This window comes from Phacochoerus africanus, chromosome 13, assembly GCF_016906955.1.
Source record: "Phacochoerus africanus isolate WHEZ1 chromosome 13, ROS_Pafr_v1, whole genome shotgun sequence".
NCBI lineage: Eukaryota > Metazoa > Chordata > Mammalia > Artiodactyla > Suidae > Phacochoerus > Phacochoerus africanus.
The window spans coordinates 18,610,550-18,628,926 of NC_062556.1; the positions used below are offsets into that span (position 1 = coordinate 18,610,550).

Here is an 18,377-nt window from a genome sequence, read left to right on the forward strand (position 1 = left end):
GGTAGGCCCTAAATGGAGGTATGAATGTCCTGCTTAGAGGGGCAGAGAAGGACCTGAAGACAGAAGAGGAAAAAGGTGATGTGGTAATGGCAAGCAGGGGAAGAAAAGGCAACCTGATGTGGCCATGAACCAAGTAATGAGGACAGCTGGAAAAGGCAAGGAAAGGGATTCTTCTCTAGAGTCCCTGGAGAAAGCATGGCCCTGGTGACACCTTGCTTTTGCCCCAAAGAAAGCCATTTTGGATTTCTGCTTTCATAACTGTAAGAGAATAAAAATGTTGTTTTAAGCTACTCATTTGTAGTAATTTGTTAAAGCAGTTACAGTAAATGAATAGCCTTGCCTTAAGACTGATGTAAAAGAAAATACTCCTTCATCAAGTTAATTAATGAACTGATAGCTTTGAAGGTGGTTTAGTTGAAAAAAACTAAAACATAGGGAGGTGTAGTCAGTCAGTAATGTTTTCTAAGAACACCATCAACTGACTCATATACCACATGAAATCATTCATATTGTTTTTAAAGAGGAAAAATCTATTAAGTTATTTGTGCCCAAGGATATGCATACATTTTAGCCTAATTTACAAACTTGGAATTTACTTACCTCATCCCATTCTAAAATAAAGCTTTGGATTTTAGAACCATTGTCACTAGGTGCCTAAAAAAAAAATACCAAAAAGAAAAAAAAAAAAAGAAAAGATTTTTAAAAAACAACAAATGAGTACAAATTAGTACTTTTATAAAAGATATTGGGATGATCTAATCTAAGGCATCTACTCTGTTGCAGATGTTCTCTGGGATTTAGCTCTGGAAAAATCTGCGCAGAGAATACAGAAATATATGTTATCATATATCCCAAAATCCTTTTACATGCAAGAAAAGAGAACAAAGCAAGAAGTTACTCAAATTTTTATGAATATTCAACAATCTCTTTTATCAAGAACTATCTTAACTTTTACAGTCCTTTAAAAAGAAGTCACTTCTTTTTCTATCAGTAGATTTTATCAGCTTTAAGCTCCTAGGATAAATCCTGTCATTTTCATTAAAACTCAATTTATAATCTGAAAGTAATATTGCATAATGTACCAAAAAATGAAAGAACTAGAGTGCTGAAAGGAACTCCAAGAGGACATACTGTCTGGATCTCTGCTTCTAGATTCCATGTGTCAACTGCCTAAGACTGCTAATGCATTAATATGTTAATTTTCAGTGGTGAAAATTTCAGCCTTCTTTGTCATTTTACTTTAGTATTTAATCACTCTAGAATTAAAGAATTTCACCTTTATTTCAGTACAATGAAGACCTGTTCTTTTCCTCTAGGACTTTTGAGTGCTCCTAGACACCCATGTAGGTGAAAATATCTATTAATAATTATTACAGCCTAGAACTTAATTCCATTTTACAGGGTATTTTTGGTATAGTTTTAATAGTTACTGTATTCCCCTAAATGCAACTACCGTGTCATCTGGGAAAGACTGTACTTAACTTTTTTTCTCTCTTTTTAGGGACTTAGCTGAGGCATATGGAAGTTCCCAGGCTAGGGGTCGAATTGGACCTGTAGCTGCTGGCCATAGCCACAGCCATGCAGACCCAAGCCATGTCTTTGATCTACTCCACAGCTATGGCAATGCTGGATCCTTAACCCACTGAGTGAGGCCAGGAATCAGACCCATGTCCTCATGGATGCTAGTCGGGTTCGTTAACCACTGATCCACAACGGGAACTCCATGATTGTACTTAATTTTGTTCAGAATTTGCCAAGACCTATGTATCATTTCAGAAAATCATGTCACCAATGACAATGATGTCTGGGATATTTGATTACCAATTCTATCTAGTGTCTATCTGCTTCATTACATCTTCTTATGTAGATGGGTTCAAATATTTATATATTAAAAATATATCATTCTAATAAAAATAATTTTATTCCTCCTTTAAGGCATTATATTGATATTTTTAAAACTATGAGTCTAGTTAAGCTATTATGAATCTCATTTTAGGATAAATTCAGGATATAAAGGCATCGTTACAAAATATGAGTAGTAATGAACTTGAGACTCACACACTGCAGTGTCATCACACATTCAGTGTAAGGACTACTAATCAATCTTTTCTGCTACATTTACATACAGTAAGAAAAACTGATAGGAGTGTTATACATAAGAAACAAATGTCTAATTAATATATGCGAAGATCAAGAGCAAGTTAGCTTAAACCTCTTTTTGTGTCCAAAAACAACTGAAGTTTAATATTACATGAAAAAAAAAAAAAGGAAAAAATGTCCAGTTGGAAATAATCTAGAGAATAGTCTTACCTTCCACTGCAAAGTAAGTGAATTTTTGGTCCGATTGGCTATTCTTGGTGGATTAGGTATGTCAGGTTCACAGCTCAAGGTGGTAAAGGTTTCAGCTTCTGAAGGAGTTCCCTTTATAGAATTGTATCCTGCCTGGACTCTACAGTGATAAAATAAGCAGTTTTATCCTGCAGAATCATTGTATCTATCCCGCCATTCTATAGCATCACCTTTAAGTGCCTGCAAGTCAGTGAGGTGCCCTCTAAATAGATGTTCTATTGAGAAAATATGCGTATTAGAAATAAAGGATGACTTAAAAAAAGGAAAAACAGAAAAGACCAGTGGCTTTCATCTTTTTCTGACTGAAAAAGTAAGCAATACAGTTAAACTGTGACTGAGTTTCTATGATATGAATTTGTACACACACAGGCAGACACACACACGCAGGCACGCACAGAGTATCCTGAAACAATATCCTTAACTAGGTATACTGATACTTTCTATTTCATTCAATTATATTTAATTTAAAAATTCTGAATATAACCCACAAAATTAATTTCATGATTCAATAATGGTTGCAATCCACAGTCTGAAAGATAATAGGATGGATAATATTTTGGGTTCATCCAGAGACGTATAGTTGAAGACTTAATTTAATAGTTTAATAGGAATATTCCCAACTACAAGTGTTCTTTTCAAAAACAGAGGTGACTGCCTAAATCATACTGAGTCCTAGCTGGGAAGGCCCTAGAGTCTACAAAATAAATACATTATAATAGAAGATCTGTGCAGAGTAAAACAGCAGTATCTAAGTTACCCCAATTAAATGTTATGAAATTCTAAGAGTTTTAAAACTACATATAAGTAGCAAATATTATGATTCTGGTCTGTGAAAATTTCAAAAGCTGGGATAATTTTACAGTACTAAATTGGATATTAGAGACAAATTATACATATTATCTGTATATCTGTTCTAATTCCTATGTCCTACAAATAGGGTGAGATTAAGTCTTCAATATAACATTTGAGTTACATGCCTTTTTTTTTTGGAAAAATTTTTATAATTATACCAAAAGAAAAAAAATCAAGGTCTACAAAGTCCATGTTTTTAATCCAAAATTAATACTTAACTTATATTCTAGACTTAAGGAAATCATTAAAAACAAACAAACCCTATGCTATATCATATAAAAGCAACATAAAGGAATTCCTTACTTTGCATGGTAATCTGTAGCTGGTTTGAGATCATTTAAAGTGACACTTGTTTCTTCTCCCCTGGGGAAAAAAGGGTAACATTTCATTATCTGATAAATAAAGCATTTTCTGAGGATATGTATTATGTACACTATATTTTGTGGCACTTTATGAAATTGTATTGCTTTTTACTTTTCCAACTGGTAACCACATTCAGATTGCACTAGTATGGACTTTGTGTAATTAGGATACATGCCCAAACTTAAGTATGTAGCTGAATAACCACTTGAAAACAAAAAGGCGTGCTGGGCAAAGCAACTGTGGAAGACAGATTTGTGTGTGTGTGTGTGAAGTTAGGGAAGATATTTACCTTACTGAAGAAATAGAGCCATTTTCAATTATTTAAAAATCCATTTGCATATAGTTAAAATGCTAAATAAAACATGTGTACTACTAGAATCACAATTACCAAGTTTTGACAAGGAGTCTGCATTACTGGATTTTATTTAAAATATAACATGGAAGTTTATTTAAAATTTTACAGTTTAATGAGTAGATAAGGGGAAAAAAAAGTGAATCATAAAGTAAAGCATTTCTCGATCACTATGACATTTTCAAATATAACAGCATATAATTTCTTAAATAATCACTTAATACAACTCTTATTTGGGTATGAAGCAAAAAAAAAAAAAAAGCCTGTTTTTTCTCTCTTTTTTGAATCACTGTTCTCTGTTCCATTTTCTTCAGCCAAGTTTCTCTCCTTTCCACTTTATAGACTTCTTCATCCCACCTGCTTTCCAGCTATCCTGTTTCTTACATCAAAGCTAGTGAATAGTGTGGGAAAGGAAACAGTCTCATTGATGGAAGTACAACTTAATGAACTGGGCAGTTGTACAGCAGCCTCAGAGAGAGACCTTCATTGGTGTAGGGTATACAAGGTGTCTGAGGTTGACTATAATTTCCCTGTTGTGGTCTCTGGTCAGGCTGCAAATGGAGATAAATCTGTCCTCTTATTTAGCAAGGTGCCATATCAAACTAGAACACCCATTAACTCAAAAAGAAACCTTTATTTGATGGTACTTTATCCCCTTCTTACTCCTTATGTCTCTTTTAAGAAAAAGAAATAGAATAAACACAACGAAGTCTCAACAGAGAGGAGACAGGACATTTTATAATCTTATGTTACTGGATGACAGTCATTGGAGCAGTTTCACTTTCCTTTCTTCCCCATACTAGCTATTTTTCTGAAAAAAGATACCAAGAAGGCTGATGTATCCAGTGTTCTGTTTTAATTATGATCATTCAAATGGCTAACCACCTCCTTTACAATCTTCCTGAAGCTGAAATTATAATAGTAATTGACTTTATACTTTTTCATCAGAATAAGAAATTTCAGAGTTCCTGTCGTGGCTTGGCAGAAATGAATCTGACTAGCATCCATGAGGACGCAGGTTTGATCCCTGGCCTCGCTCAGTGGGTTAAGGATCTGACATTGCCGTGAGCTGTGGTGTAGGTTGAAGGTGTGGCTTGGATCTTGTGATGCTGTGGCTGTGGCTGTGGTGTAGGCCAGCAGCTACAGCTCTGATTTGATCCCTAGCCTGGGAACCTCCATATGCTGCAGTTGTGGCACTAAAAAGACAAAAAAAAAAAAAAAAAGAATAAGAAATTTCTACATGAATGAGCACAAAAATAATTTGTTTTACAACTGTCAATCATAAATGTCACAGTTTTAGCCAGTGACATTTTCTAAGGCTTCTTGGTGTAAAATACACATTTGAACCAAGAAAAGAGAACTATGTGATGTTTTCAAAATATGATTATTAACATACTAACACACAAATGAGGAACAACAGTATTAAATTCATTTTACAATAGGACATGAGCTTATACAAGTAAGAATCAAACCCAACTCCTTAGGGGAGGAATATCACATTGCGTGAGTTCACAATATAAGAGTTTTCCATTCCTGGTCCTAGCTTCTATACACTACAATTTATACATATATTAAAAATATAAATATACATAAATATAAAATATATTAATATATATAATATAAATATAAAAATATATTAATATATAAATATATAAAATATAAATATATATATAAAAATATATATTTTTTATATATATGTGAAAAGTAAAATACCTATTAGGGAGCCTATTGAAAAATAAAAAGGCTGAATGTGGCCAATGAAAGTGATTATTCCAAAGGAGCTGCAGATGGAAATGTGAACCTGTAAGTATCTGGACTCTTTATTATTTATTTATTTATTATTATTTTTAAGAGCCACACCTGTGGCATATGGAAGTTCCTAGGCTAGGGGTTGAATCAGAGTTGTAGCCGCTGGTCTACAACCACAGCCACAGCTACGCCAGATCTGAGCAGCCACTGTAACCTACACCACAGCTCATGGCAATGCTGGATCCTTAACCACTGAAATTATGGTTTAAAACCAGGGATCAAATCCACATCCTTATGGATCCTAGTCAGGTTTGTTACTGCTGAGCTACAACAGGAAGTCCTTGGACTCTTTACATTGAAATTACTCTCATTAGTCAACTTAGAGATTCAAAATAAGAGCACAAAAAGGGAAAACATCACAAGAGTAGTAAGAAGCTCTTTATGATAAACCACGAACATATATGATGGGAGGGAGTAAAACAAAACAAATACTTACGCATAGACACTTTTATATTTCCCATCTTTTCCAGTACTTGAGATCAGAATTTCATAGCCATAGAGCTCTGGTACAGTAGTTCTCTCATCTGTTTCGCCATTAAGGAGGCTGGAAGGAGGTGACCAGGTAAGTACCACCGTCCTTGCCTGGATGTCTGAGGCCTGCAAAGACATAATATTCAAAAACTCTTTGAAACAACTATTAAGTGTACAACAAAAAGTGAAAAATCTAATGAGGTTTCAAGATTGAATAAATCTGTAACTACTTACATAAAATGCCTCACAAATAAAAACTGTCTATTTGTAGATGAGATACAATTTGCTGGAAAGAGTTGATGGATTTGACAAAAGTTTAAAGACCATTTTGGGCCATTTAAAACTACCAGTGTTGTGGTTCCCACTGTGCCTCAGCAGGTTAAGAACCTGACTTGCATCCATGAGGGTGCAGGTTCAATCCCTGGCCTCGCTCAGAGGATCAATGATCTTATACTGCTGCAAGCTGTGGTGTAGGTCGCAGATAAGGCTTAGATCTAGGGTTGCTGTGGCTGTGGAGTAGGCTGGCAGCTGCAGCTCAGTTGCAACCCCTAGCGTGGGAACTTATATATGCTGTAGGTGCTGCCCTAAAAAGAAAAAAAAAAAAAAAACTATTAGTGTAGACGTCATATACAGTCAAAAGGAAGAACCACAGAAAAAACCCACTTGTAACATATTTGAAAGAGTTCACTTCCTCACTTTAGAAAGTGTCTAACAATAAAAAAAAATGCCAAAAACTCAAGAGAAAAATGAACAAAGGACATGGTAACTGCTATCTAGTGTGTTGAGGTTTTGGAGAAATGGGTGATCTGGCATTGCTGCAAGGTGTGGCATAGGTTGAAGATGTGGCTTGGACCCAGAGTTGCCTTGGTTGAGGCGTAGGCCTATAGCTGTAGCTCCAATTCAAGCTCTAGCCCAAGAACTTCCATATGCTACAGGTGAAGCCCTAAAAAGAAAGAAAAGGAAAAAAATGGCTTCCCTGATAAAGTTCTAGTTGTTGGCAAAATTTAGAAACTTGGGTATTATTATTATATTGGCTGTACCCCTGGCATGTGGAAGTTCCTGGGAGAGATAGAACCCACGCCACAGCTGAGGCAACGCCAAATCCTTAACGCACTGTGCCACAAGGGAACCTCCTAGACTTGTGCATTCCTTTTTTTTTTTTTTTTTTTTGGTCTTCTCAGGGCTGCACCCATGGCATATGGAGGTTTCTAAGCTAGGGGTCAAATTGGAGCTGTAGCTGCTGGCCTAGGCCAGAGCCACAGCAACCCGAGATCCGAGCTGCATCTGCGACCTACACCACAGCTCATGGCAATGCCAGATCCTTAACCCACTGAGAGAGGCCAGGGATGGAACCTGGGTCCTCATGGATGCTAGTCAGATTCGTTTCCGCTGAGTCACGATGGGAACTCCCTAAACTTGTGTATTCTTTAGGATGTCTTGGGAAATATGGTTCCAGAGGAAGCAGTGAATAAATAAGGGTTAAAAAATACAGATGTGAAAATTATCTGAAATGTCATCTATTTTATACGCTTTTTTAGAAGTAAAATATGCTTTTATATCCATCTCACTTGATACTTACACTCAAAGGAGGCAAAACAGACATAACTATCTTCAATTGTAAAAACAAACTAAGACAATACAAAGCAAAACAAAACCATCAGCATTACTTAAGTTTTATGACACAGGGCGTATTATCTAAGTTATATTTTCCTCATAATACTGAGCAAGAAATTCTTTAAAATAACTCTTTCATGTTTTATGTGTCTGAAAATTTATACTCTTTATTTTTTTGGCTGTGCCTGTGGCATAAAGAAATTCCTGGGCTGGGAATCAAACCTGTGCCACAACAGTGACAATGCTAGATCCTTAACTGTGAGGCTGCCAAGGAATTCCTAAAAAATTATACTTTTAATGTTATTTTCCCTAACAAGTACATGCTACTAGCATTAGCTATTAAGTCATTCAAATATCAATTAAGATTACCAAATTACTTTTCCAGCAAATCTAGTGATATTCATTTGGATATACATAGATATTGGAAGAATACTGCCTGAGTTTCAATCCCAGCTTCAACACTACTTATTGAACCTACTCTTGTTTCAGTTTCCTCATCTGTAAAACAGAGGAAATAGTATACAGAGGCGGTTGTAGGAATTAAAGAAAATAATGTATATAGGTATTCAAAGCACTTTGAACAGAGTCTGACACTAGTAAACTTATGTTACCTATTTCTGTGAAATAATTCTATATGTTTACATTAATTTACATGTATACTCCCAATGCCTAAGAGAAAACAAATTGGATTGAAAATAACTAGAGCATTCAAATCTATTATTTAGAATTGTCAGAAAAAGTAGAACCACTGTAGCATATTATGGGGGACTAGCTTATTAAAACTTCCTAAAATGGGATAAAATTAAAAGGTAAGCCTTTGTGGAAAAGGTATTAAGAGTAATAACCACTTTTCTAATCTGTCTTCATACAAATAATCCAAAAGTATTTTTGGGGTAACTTGAAAATACAAATACTAACTATTTTAGCATGAACTTTTTTTTGGGGGGAGTCATTTTCATACATTAAAACCTTATTTAAAAAAATGAATTCAATGAATAACCTATCTCTCTCCTTATGGCAGATCTGTATTGATCCTTTACTGATCTCACATTTCTTATTAAGTTCTAAGTAAGGCTTGAATATTCCAAAATCCCATATGAATATACTAAATATAAATGTCAAGAAAATATATGAAACTACTATGAGATACCACCTCACACTAGTCAGAATGGCCATCATTAATAAGTCCACAAATAACAAATGCTGGAGGGGGTGTGGAGAAAAGGGAACCCTCCTGCACTGTTGGTGGAAATGTAAACTGGTACAACCACTATGGAGAACAGTATGGAGGTATCTTAGAAAACTATACACAGAACTACCATATGACGCAGCAATCCCACTCTTGGGCATGTATCCGGACAAAACTCTATTTAAAAAAGACACATGCACCTGCATGTTCATTGCAGCACTATTCACAATAGCCAAGACATGGAATCAACCCACATGTCCACTGATACGTGATTGGATTAGGAAGATGTGGTATACATACACAATGGAATACTACTCAGCCATAAAAAAGAATGACATAATGCCATTTGCAGCAACATGGATGGAACTAGAGACTCTCATCCTGAGTGAAGTAAATAAGTCAGAAAGAGAAAGACAAACACCATATGCTATCACTTATAACTGGAATCTAATATACGGCACAAAGGAACCTTTCCAAAGAAAAGAAAATCATGGACTTGGAGAACAGACATGTGGTTGCCAAGGGGGAAGGAGAGGGAGTGAGAAGGACTGGGAGCTTGGGGTAAACAGATGCAGAATGTAGCCTTCAGGATCGATTAGCAATAGAATCCTACTGTGTAGCCCTGGGAACTCTGTGATGGAACACAATGTGAGAAAAAAGAATGTATACATGTATGTGTAACTGGGTCACCATGCTATACAGCAGAAAAAAAAAAATGATAAAAAAAGAAAATATATGAAATACTTACCACTGGTTTTAGAATGGTGGAAAGATGTACTTCAAAAGCTTTAGTTTCTTCATCTTTTTCTTAAAAAAAAATTTTTTTTAAATATTAAAAAGATGAACTTAAATACAGTAATCCTGCTTACAATATGTCTGCTAAATATGTATCAATAGGCTGGTTTTACTCCTTAGTTCATATTCAGCAGTTTGTGGCTCTTTAGAGTTCTTCTGCCTCAATTTCTACTTCCAGTATAATCATGATTACTAATTATAATACCATTATATATTTCTAAAGCAGTCAATAAATTTTACTTACAGAAAGTGTATTTTTTTCATAGCTGTAAAAAATACTCTGGAATATTCTTACATGTGAATCTCCTACCTCTTAATGACAAGTTAACTATCATTTGTTTCAATGACATGCCTTAATTGTGGTTCCCAAAATAGGAATATAATTGACTTGACCATAACTTATAGTCACCACTGACGTATCTGAAACTTTAGCTTAACTCTAATGGAACATTAGTGCTGAAACAGAATGATCAGGAGGTCTCAAAAATATGGGAGAACATTTTTATAAATGTTAATATAAATGTTAATATAAATGTTTATATAAATGTTAAAGCATTAAACTTGATGGCGATTGGAAATTTTAAAGAAAAGGAAACAGTGCTCAGAATACATGTGGTGAAAGACAGATTAGGGGAAGGATTCAAGGGAAACATGGGGGTTTTAAAACAAAAAGAACTTTTGAAGAAAGGAATGGACAATACTCTATCCTAACTTTAGAGTATTATAAATAGATTGGTGAATGACATAATCAGTTGCTATCAGGGACTTGGATATAAAGGAGTTGAGAGAAATAAAGAGTTTTTATTAAAAACCAGCATAGCCTTATTTAGGTCCAGAAAGAGAAGAAAAGGGTTTAGATCCAGAAAGAGAAGAAAAGGGATCTGGATGAACTCTGAGTCTTCCTATTAAACAGAAATTTCTCTTGGTTAGTAAAATTTATGATATAGGTGAATTTATTAATTGAGCTTTCCCAAAACATAAAAGAAGTATCCTAGTAACAATTTAGGTTCTAAAACTTTCCCCTCACATTTAGGAAGTGTTAGGCCATTAATCTACATTTTATGTGAAGCATGATGAAATGTCTAAAACGTTAGAATACATTTTTTGTAGGTTAAATGATGATGAAAAGTACAATTGGAATAAATTTTATTTTAAAAAGTTACCTTCTATTTCTGCATCAATTTGTGCAACACCTTTCCCTTTTCCTGACTTGTTCTTTGCTGATCCTGTGTTCACACCACTAGCACTCTGCCCTTTTATAAGTCCATTATGTTCATTTATGGGAGAAGGGCATTTCTGGGGTGATGACGGTGGACTGCTCATTTTATCCTTCTGTGTCCCTTGGCGATCTTTTAATTTTTTCTGCAAACGTTCATATGTTTTACTAGATCTTTCATCTCTAAAGTTGGACCTTCCATGTGTAGAATGAGCATCTAGGAAATAAAAAATAAGAAACATTTTAGGAGTTCCCGTCGTGGCGCAGTGGTTAACGAATCCGACTAGGAACCATGAGGTTGCGGGTTCAGTCCCTGGCCTTGCTCAGTGGGTTAACGATCCGGCGTTGCCGTGAGCTGTGGTGTAGGTTGCAGACGCGGCTCGGATCCTGCGTTGCTGTGGCTCTGGCGTGGGCCGGTGGCTGCAGCTCCGATTGGACCCCTAGCCTGGGAATCTCCATATGCCGCCGGAGCGGCCCAAGAAATAGCAACAACAACAACAAAGACAAAAAAAAGAAACATTTTAAAAGGTCACTTTCTCCAAACACATTTATGGCATGAGAAAAGCAAAGGAAATAAATCTATCATTATATTATATAAAACTTATAAAATATTTCGAAGAATAATTTTACACAACAAAGCTATTTCTGCATCTTCACCAACTGAGAGAACCAAGCTTTGTAACTGAATTATAATTATAATCTTACAGATGTTTCTTTCCTTCATCTTTTCTCAGCACTAATAATCTCCCTAGCAGCAGCCTGGTGGCATGTTATGACTGTTACAGGTGGGGAATGAGATCTGAACTGAGTTGTGCATAGTTCTTTCTTTTATTCTTTTTCAACTTCAAACGTAAAACATAGTAAACATCACCTATCTAAATTCCCTTATAATTCAAAAAGCAAATCATTGCTAAAAAAAAAAAAAAAAGGTTTAAAGAGTTAGCAAAAATAAATGTGTGGGACTATTTCTAGTAACAGAATCTATGTACAAATTATTACACATCTTCAGATATTGTAAACTCAAGACTGTGACTCAGAAGAATGAATTCACACTAATAAAAATCACACAGCAATCTAAGAGCAATACATTCATAAATATTATTAAATAAATTGTCCTCAGAGTTTATTTTCATTTTAAATTTAAAGTCTGTAGTGAGGAAAATATTTTTTTAAAGAAAAAATTCAAAATCTCAATAAAAAATTTAAATTAGTGCTTTAAGAAAATTAGTATAATATTCTTGAGTATTATAAGGATATGTACAATATTAAAATATTAAAAAAGTGAGTTTAGAGCCTTACCTCACATTATACGTAAGAATTAAATCAAAATGAATCAATGACCTAAATGAAGGAGCTAAAACCATAAAACTTATAGAAATCTGCATGACTTTGGATTAGATAATAGTTTTAGACATAACACCAAAAGCATAGGCAATCAAAGAAAATATAAGGTGGATTTCATCAAAATTCAAAACTTTTCTGCATCAAAAGGATACCGTCAAGGAAGTACGGAGTTCCTTTTGTGGCTCAGTGGGTTAAGAACCCAACTAGAACCCATGAGGATGTGGGTTTGATCCCGGCCTTGCTCACTGGGTTAAGGATCTGGCGTAGGTCAGAGATGCAGCTCAGATCCCAAGTTGCTGTGGCTGTGGCAAAGGCCACAGCTGCCGCTCCAATGTGACTGCTGGCAGGGGAATTTCCATATGCCAGAGGTGTGGTCGTAAAAAGAAAACAAAAAACAAAAAACAAAAAAACCCCCAAAAAACTGCCAATAAGCAAATGAAAAGATGCTCAAAAGATGCTTGCTAGTGCAAGCATATCAAAACTATAATGAGGTAATACTTCACGCTCACTGGAATGGTTAGAATCAAAAGACAGACAATAACAAGCTTTGGCAAGGATAGGGAAAAATTAGAACTCTTGTATATTGCTGATAAAAATTTAAAATAGTAGAGTCATTATGGAAAACAATTTCACAGTTCCTGAAAAAGTTAAACATAGAATTATCATGAATTGGTAATTCCACTCTTAGCTATATACCCAGGGAAAATGAAACCCTACGTCCACACAAAAACTTGTACACAAGTGTCACAGCATCGTTATTCCTAACAGATAAAAAGTAGAAACAACCTACCTAAATGTCTATCAACTAATGAATGGATAAACAAAATTACATCCACATAATGGAATATTTTTCAGCCATAAAAAGGAATGGAGCACTGATCATGCTACAAGCTTGAAGTAAACCATGAAAATAATATGCTAAGTGGAAAATGCTAGATACAAAGGCCATATATTATATGAACATTTACATGACATGTCTAGAGTAGACAAATCCACAGAGATACAAAGTAGATTAGGAGATGGGGGAAAAGACAGAATTGGGACCGACTTTTAATAGACATAGAGTTTGTTTTTGGGATGACAGAAATGTTCTGGAATTAGATAGCAGTAAGGGAATGTAGTATCCAGGGAATGCACTAAAAAATCATTGACCTGTACACTTTAAAATGGTACATTCTGTTATGTGAATTATCTCAATAAAAAACATAGGAACTGTAGTTAATCAGCATATACTTTTAAAATGTAGTTATCCAAATATTTTTATATTTCATTTATGACTGAAATAGGACGATAAATTAACCATGGGGGGAAAATAAAAAATACGTTGCACTAAAAAAGATCAGGAAATTTAGTATCAAACAGACTGAGAGGGTTAAAATCCTTGGCAATGAACTAAGTGTGATTTGCAGAAATTATTTAACATTCCTGACCCTCAGTTTCTTCATCTGTATTTTGTAGGATTTTACTGAGGAATAAGTGAGATAATACATGTATGAGCATAGTGTCTACCAAAGTTAAGCCTTAATAACTGTAGCTGTTGAGAGTGAAATATTGGATTAGGTTCCACTTTGGCAACCCGAACAAAATATACATAGAAAAGGGGTAATGGAGGCAGCTACTGATTATAAAATTACTGTAACTTATTACGATCCAGTGGTAAGTTCTTTGGTTTAAAACTTCAAATACAGTATGACTCTTGTCTTCCACTGTTGGGTATCTAGTTTTTAGATTCATGCTCTTTGTAGATTTACATGCTTTACTTTCCTTTGCATCACTGTGAATCATATTCATTATTTTAATGCTTATTCCCTGTGAGTAACAACAGGTTTTAAAAATGCAAAATAGTACCAATTGTAATATTTAGCCTTTTCTTACAATTTTCTCAAACACATTTTTAAAAACAAAATCATAATTAGTAGTTATAAAATGGAATAGGCCGATTTGAGTACAAACTCTTGCTACAAGTATGTCTACTGGCTCACTGTATGACCCTTACCTGGGAATCTCTCAGAAATGCAGAAAACCAAACCACACTCAGACCTGCAGAATTAATAACGTATTCCTTGGGCAACAGAAAAAGTTTGAAAAAAATATATGACATATATATCTATTGCATACAGGCTGTGACACATAATTTTAATTTTTTATTTAGAGTTATTTCTTCTAGAGATTTACTAAAGATAAATGATAGGTACTGATTAAGTGCCAGGAAAATAGTGAGAATAAAACAGATTCAGTTCTCAGGGGAGGTTAGAGTCAAATAAGGGCAAAAGACATATAAATAAACACAAAAAAAATCAAATTGTACTAAGATCTGGGGAGAAAAAACACATTTCATTGCTAGAGCCACACAGGATCCAAGCCGTGTCTGCGACCTACAACACAGCTCACGGCAACGGTGGATCCCTGACCCACTGAGTGAGGCCAAGAACTGATCCCTAGTCGGATTCATTTCCGCTGAGCCACAATGCGAACTCCCAAGATAACAAATTTGAGAACTGTCAGTATATAGGTGGTATTTAAAGTCATAGGAAAGAATAAAGTGATTATTTTGTGTGTATGTAGTTGCCTATTTTTCCCAACAATTTATTAACTCCCTGAGGGCAAGGGTTATGTCTTACTCTTTTTTTCCAGTCTCTCATAGCAACTTTAGTTACTGGCATCAGAGCCCTCAGGATTCAACAGCAGCACGATTATTCCGGGCCAAAATATTTCCTCAGAGCGAGACAGCAGCAGGACAGAGGAAAAGATCTCTTGTTGGAATGTGTCCCCACTAAATACCACTGTATAAGTTACTTCATCTCTTTGGTTTTCTGTTTATCTGCTTTGAAGGGTGATCATGAGGATGAAACATTTAACACAGCATATGAGTAACAGAAATTGTGATAGTGTAACAGACTGTGATATTGTTACCATTTTTTGTTTCTTTTGTATAACATGATAATAGCATCTATTATATTTAAGCAAAGAATAGCCAACGCCATCAAACAGGAATATTTTTAGATGTCTTACCTACATCTCCATATACTTGGGAAGACTGATACTGTGGCATATACTGTGTTGCCATGTCTCCAGCTCCGGTTACTGGTGAGTACATATGGCGTGGTGGAGGGGGCATCATGGTCGGGACAGGAATGAAACCAGGCAGAGGAGGATGTGGAGAACGGTGGATGACTGTATGACCACCAGGATGAAACTCTGGTGCCTGAGGAACCACAACAACTCTTCTAACACCATTGTCTTCAATAACCTACAAAATGAAAAACAGATTAAAAGTTTCTTCTGTAGAATATAAGCAATTTTTACACTATTAGAAGTTAAAACATTTTACAGAACTGACAGGAAAAAATTTATTAAATGCATTACATGTATGAATTAGCACTGAAAACATGAAGCAGTTTTTAATCATACAATGCAATATAAATATTAACTGATAAGACTAGCTAAATAATATAAACAATGAGCTCTGAAATAGTTGGCATTTATCTTAGGTGTTACATGCATCTAGTGATACAGCAAAAATGAAGGGAGTCTCAAGGGAACTTTTGGTTTGTACATAGTAGGGTCAGGAATTACTTTCCTTTTCCAGATATGGACAATTTTAACAGTTGAAGATTGTTTTAAGGAGGCAAAAATCAAATATATTAACTCTCAGTTAAGAAAAATATCTGTGGTCCTAAGTCTTAGAAATTATACTTTTTTTTTGTTTTTTGGTTGCATCCGAGGCATATGAAGTTCCCAGGCCAGGGATGGTATCTGAGCTGCAACTGCAACCTATGCCATGGCTGCGGCAATGCTAGATCCTTAACGCACTGCACTACAGCAGGAACCCCTACACATTTTTAGAACAGGGGTCACACTGTGGAGAAGGAAGTTTTAAAATAATAGTTTTACTCCCTTTGAACCTCACTGGAACAACAAGGGTATATAGGAAGGTCTAAAAAATATAAGATTTTGTTTCAAAATTAGAAATCCTTTTACTAAAACAGGGCCCTTAACCTTTAATTTTTTAGAGCCGTACCCGCTGCATGTGGAAGTTCCCAGGCAAGGGGTCTAATTGGAGCTACAGCTGCCAGCCTACAGCACAGCCACAGCAATGCAGGATCCCAGCTGTGCCTGAGACCTATACCACAGCTCAGGGCAACATTGGATCCTTAACCCACTGAGCGAGGCCATGGATTAAACCCACATCCTCATGGTTCCTAGTTGGATTTGTTAACCACTGAGCCACAAAGGGAACGCCCCGCCTTTTTTTTTAAATTTTGTCTTCTTCTTTTTTCTTTCTCTGAGTGGCTGCACCTGCAGCATGTGGAAGCTCCCAAACCAGGGGTCAAGCCACAGCCACTGTAGAAGCAACACCGAAGAGTTATGTTGTGAGGGAGTTCCCATCGAGGCGCAGTGGTTAACGAATCTGACTAGGAACCATGAGGTTGTGGGTTCGATCCCTGGCCTTGCTCAGTGGGTTAAGGATCCAATGTTGCCCTGAGCTGTGGTGTAGGTTGCAGACGCGGCTTGGATCCCGAGTTGCTGTGGTTCTGGCAGAGGCCGGTGGCTATAGCTCTGATTGGACCCCTAGCCTGGGAACCTACATATGCCGCAGGAGTGGCCCTAGAAAAGGCAAAAAGACAAAAAAGAGTTATGCTGTGAGCCACACGGGAAGTCCCAGGGTCCTTACCATTTTAGACTTAAATGATTACTACTGAGGTGTAACAAATGGCTAATGATGCTTTTTCTATGGAAACAGAAAATGACTAAAATGTGAAGTGCTAACTTTCAGGCAAATCCTGGTTTTAGGAAGGACACATTTAAAAGAATAGCAAATCTTGTATGTAAGCATATGTGCTTGGTAGCAATATTAGAAAACACACTTATTTGGGTATAGAGAAGCCCAAATTACAAACAAATTACTGCTTTAGAAAGAATGTAGTTTCTACTAAATAGCTTATTAAACTAACTTTCCTGTTGGAGTGTGAGATGAATTACTTCTAAACTGGGACCAGAAGAGCAAATGAATCGCTGCTTTTATACACTGGCTCTAGGACTATAAAGTTTTGCTTCCAGCAAAATGGATGCCTCATATCCCACCTCTCTCCTTATTTAACTCAGTTCTTGATTCAAGCCTCAGACAAGTGTAAATGATTGGTGAAAATTAAATCATATCTGGAATCCTAGCTGAAGATAATCTGGAAACTATTTATAGCTTTTTAGCCTCTTGCCTATGGGAAAAGGACATTAGAAGGAGTTTGGAACGGATTTTGAGTGAGCCAAACCAGTGTGTGTCAGAACATATGACTTTCACTTTTATCAACTCTCTGACTCACAAATCCCAAATGAACCCCCATTTCTGATAGGATTATATAGCCCATACTCTTCACCCTCATACCATGTGGTTCCAACCTATCTAAAGGCCTCACCTACAGCACATGGAGGTTCCCAGGCTAGGGGATGAATGAGAGCCGCAGCTGCTGGCCTATGTCACAGCCATAGCAATGCCAGATTCTAAGCACATTTGTGACCTACACTACAGCTTGCGGCAATGCCAGACCCTTAACCCACTGAATGAGCCCAGGGATCGAACCCTAATCCTCATGGATACTAGTCGGAGGGTTCTTAACCCACTGAGCCACAACAGGAACTCCTCAACCTATCTTTATAGTTTTCTTCCAAACCAAATCCTGAACCTTTAATTCCAGCTAGGCTGGTATACTAAAAAAACTATCTTCAGACTTAACTATACATTTTTTATCTTGTACTTTTGTTTATGCCATTTTTCTCTCTTTGCTTCCTCTTAATTTATAACCATGCAAATCACATCTATTCTTCTAAATAGAGCTCTACTCTCCTCCATTCATTAAAACATTTTTTTTGTTTGTTTGTTTTTGAACAAAACAAAGACACTGGTAATTTAGGAGAGGAAAAAACAGTGATGTATTTGCACAGACACACACACTAACTGGGGCAGACAAACATAAAATAACAAAAGTAGATTATTTAGCATGTTGCACAGTGATAAATACTATGCC

The 18,377-nt window shown here is 35.9% G+C and overlaps 1 protein-coding gene across 3 annotated transcripts in view; it reads right to left on the bottom strand.

The window, feature by feature from the left end:
- The window catches only part of FNDC3A (fibronectin type III domain containing 3A), a 192,882-nt gene that overhangs the window by 33,596 nt on the left and 140,909 nt on the right, over positions 1-18,377 (bottom strand). For all 3 annotated transcript variants that reach the window (XM_047756488.1, XM_047756489.1, XM_047756490.1), the window contains 7 exons: positions 15,367-15,604; positions 10,958-11,227; positions 9,748-9,806; positions 6,162-6,322; positions 3,505-3,564; positions 2,311-2,449; positions 601-654 (listed from right to left, as the gene is read on the bottom strand). In XM_047756488.1, the coding sequence (XP_047612444.1) occupies positions 601-654; positions 2,311-2,449; positions 3,505-3,564; positions 6,162-6,322; positions 9,748-9,806; positions 10,958-11,227; positions 15,367-15,604 (981 nt within the window). The remainder of the gene's footprint in view (positions 1-600; positions 655-2,310; positions 2,450-3,504; positions 3,565-6,161; positions 6,323-9,747; positions 9,807-10,957; positions 11,228-15,366; positions 15,605-18,377) is intronic.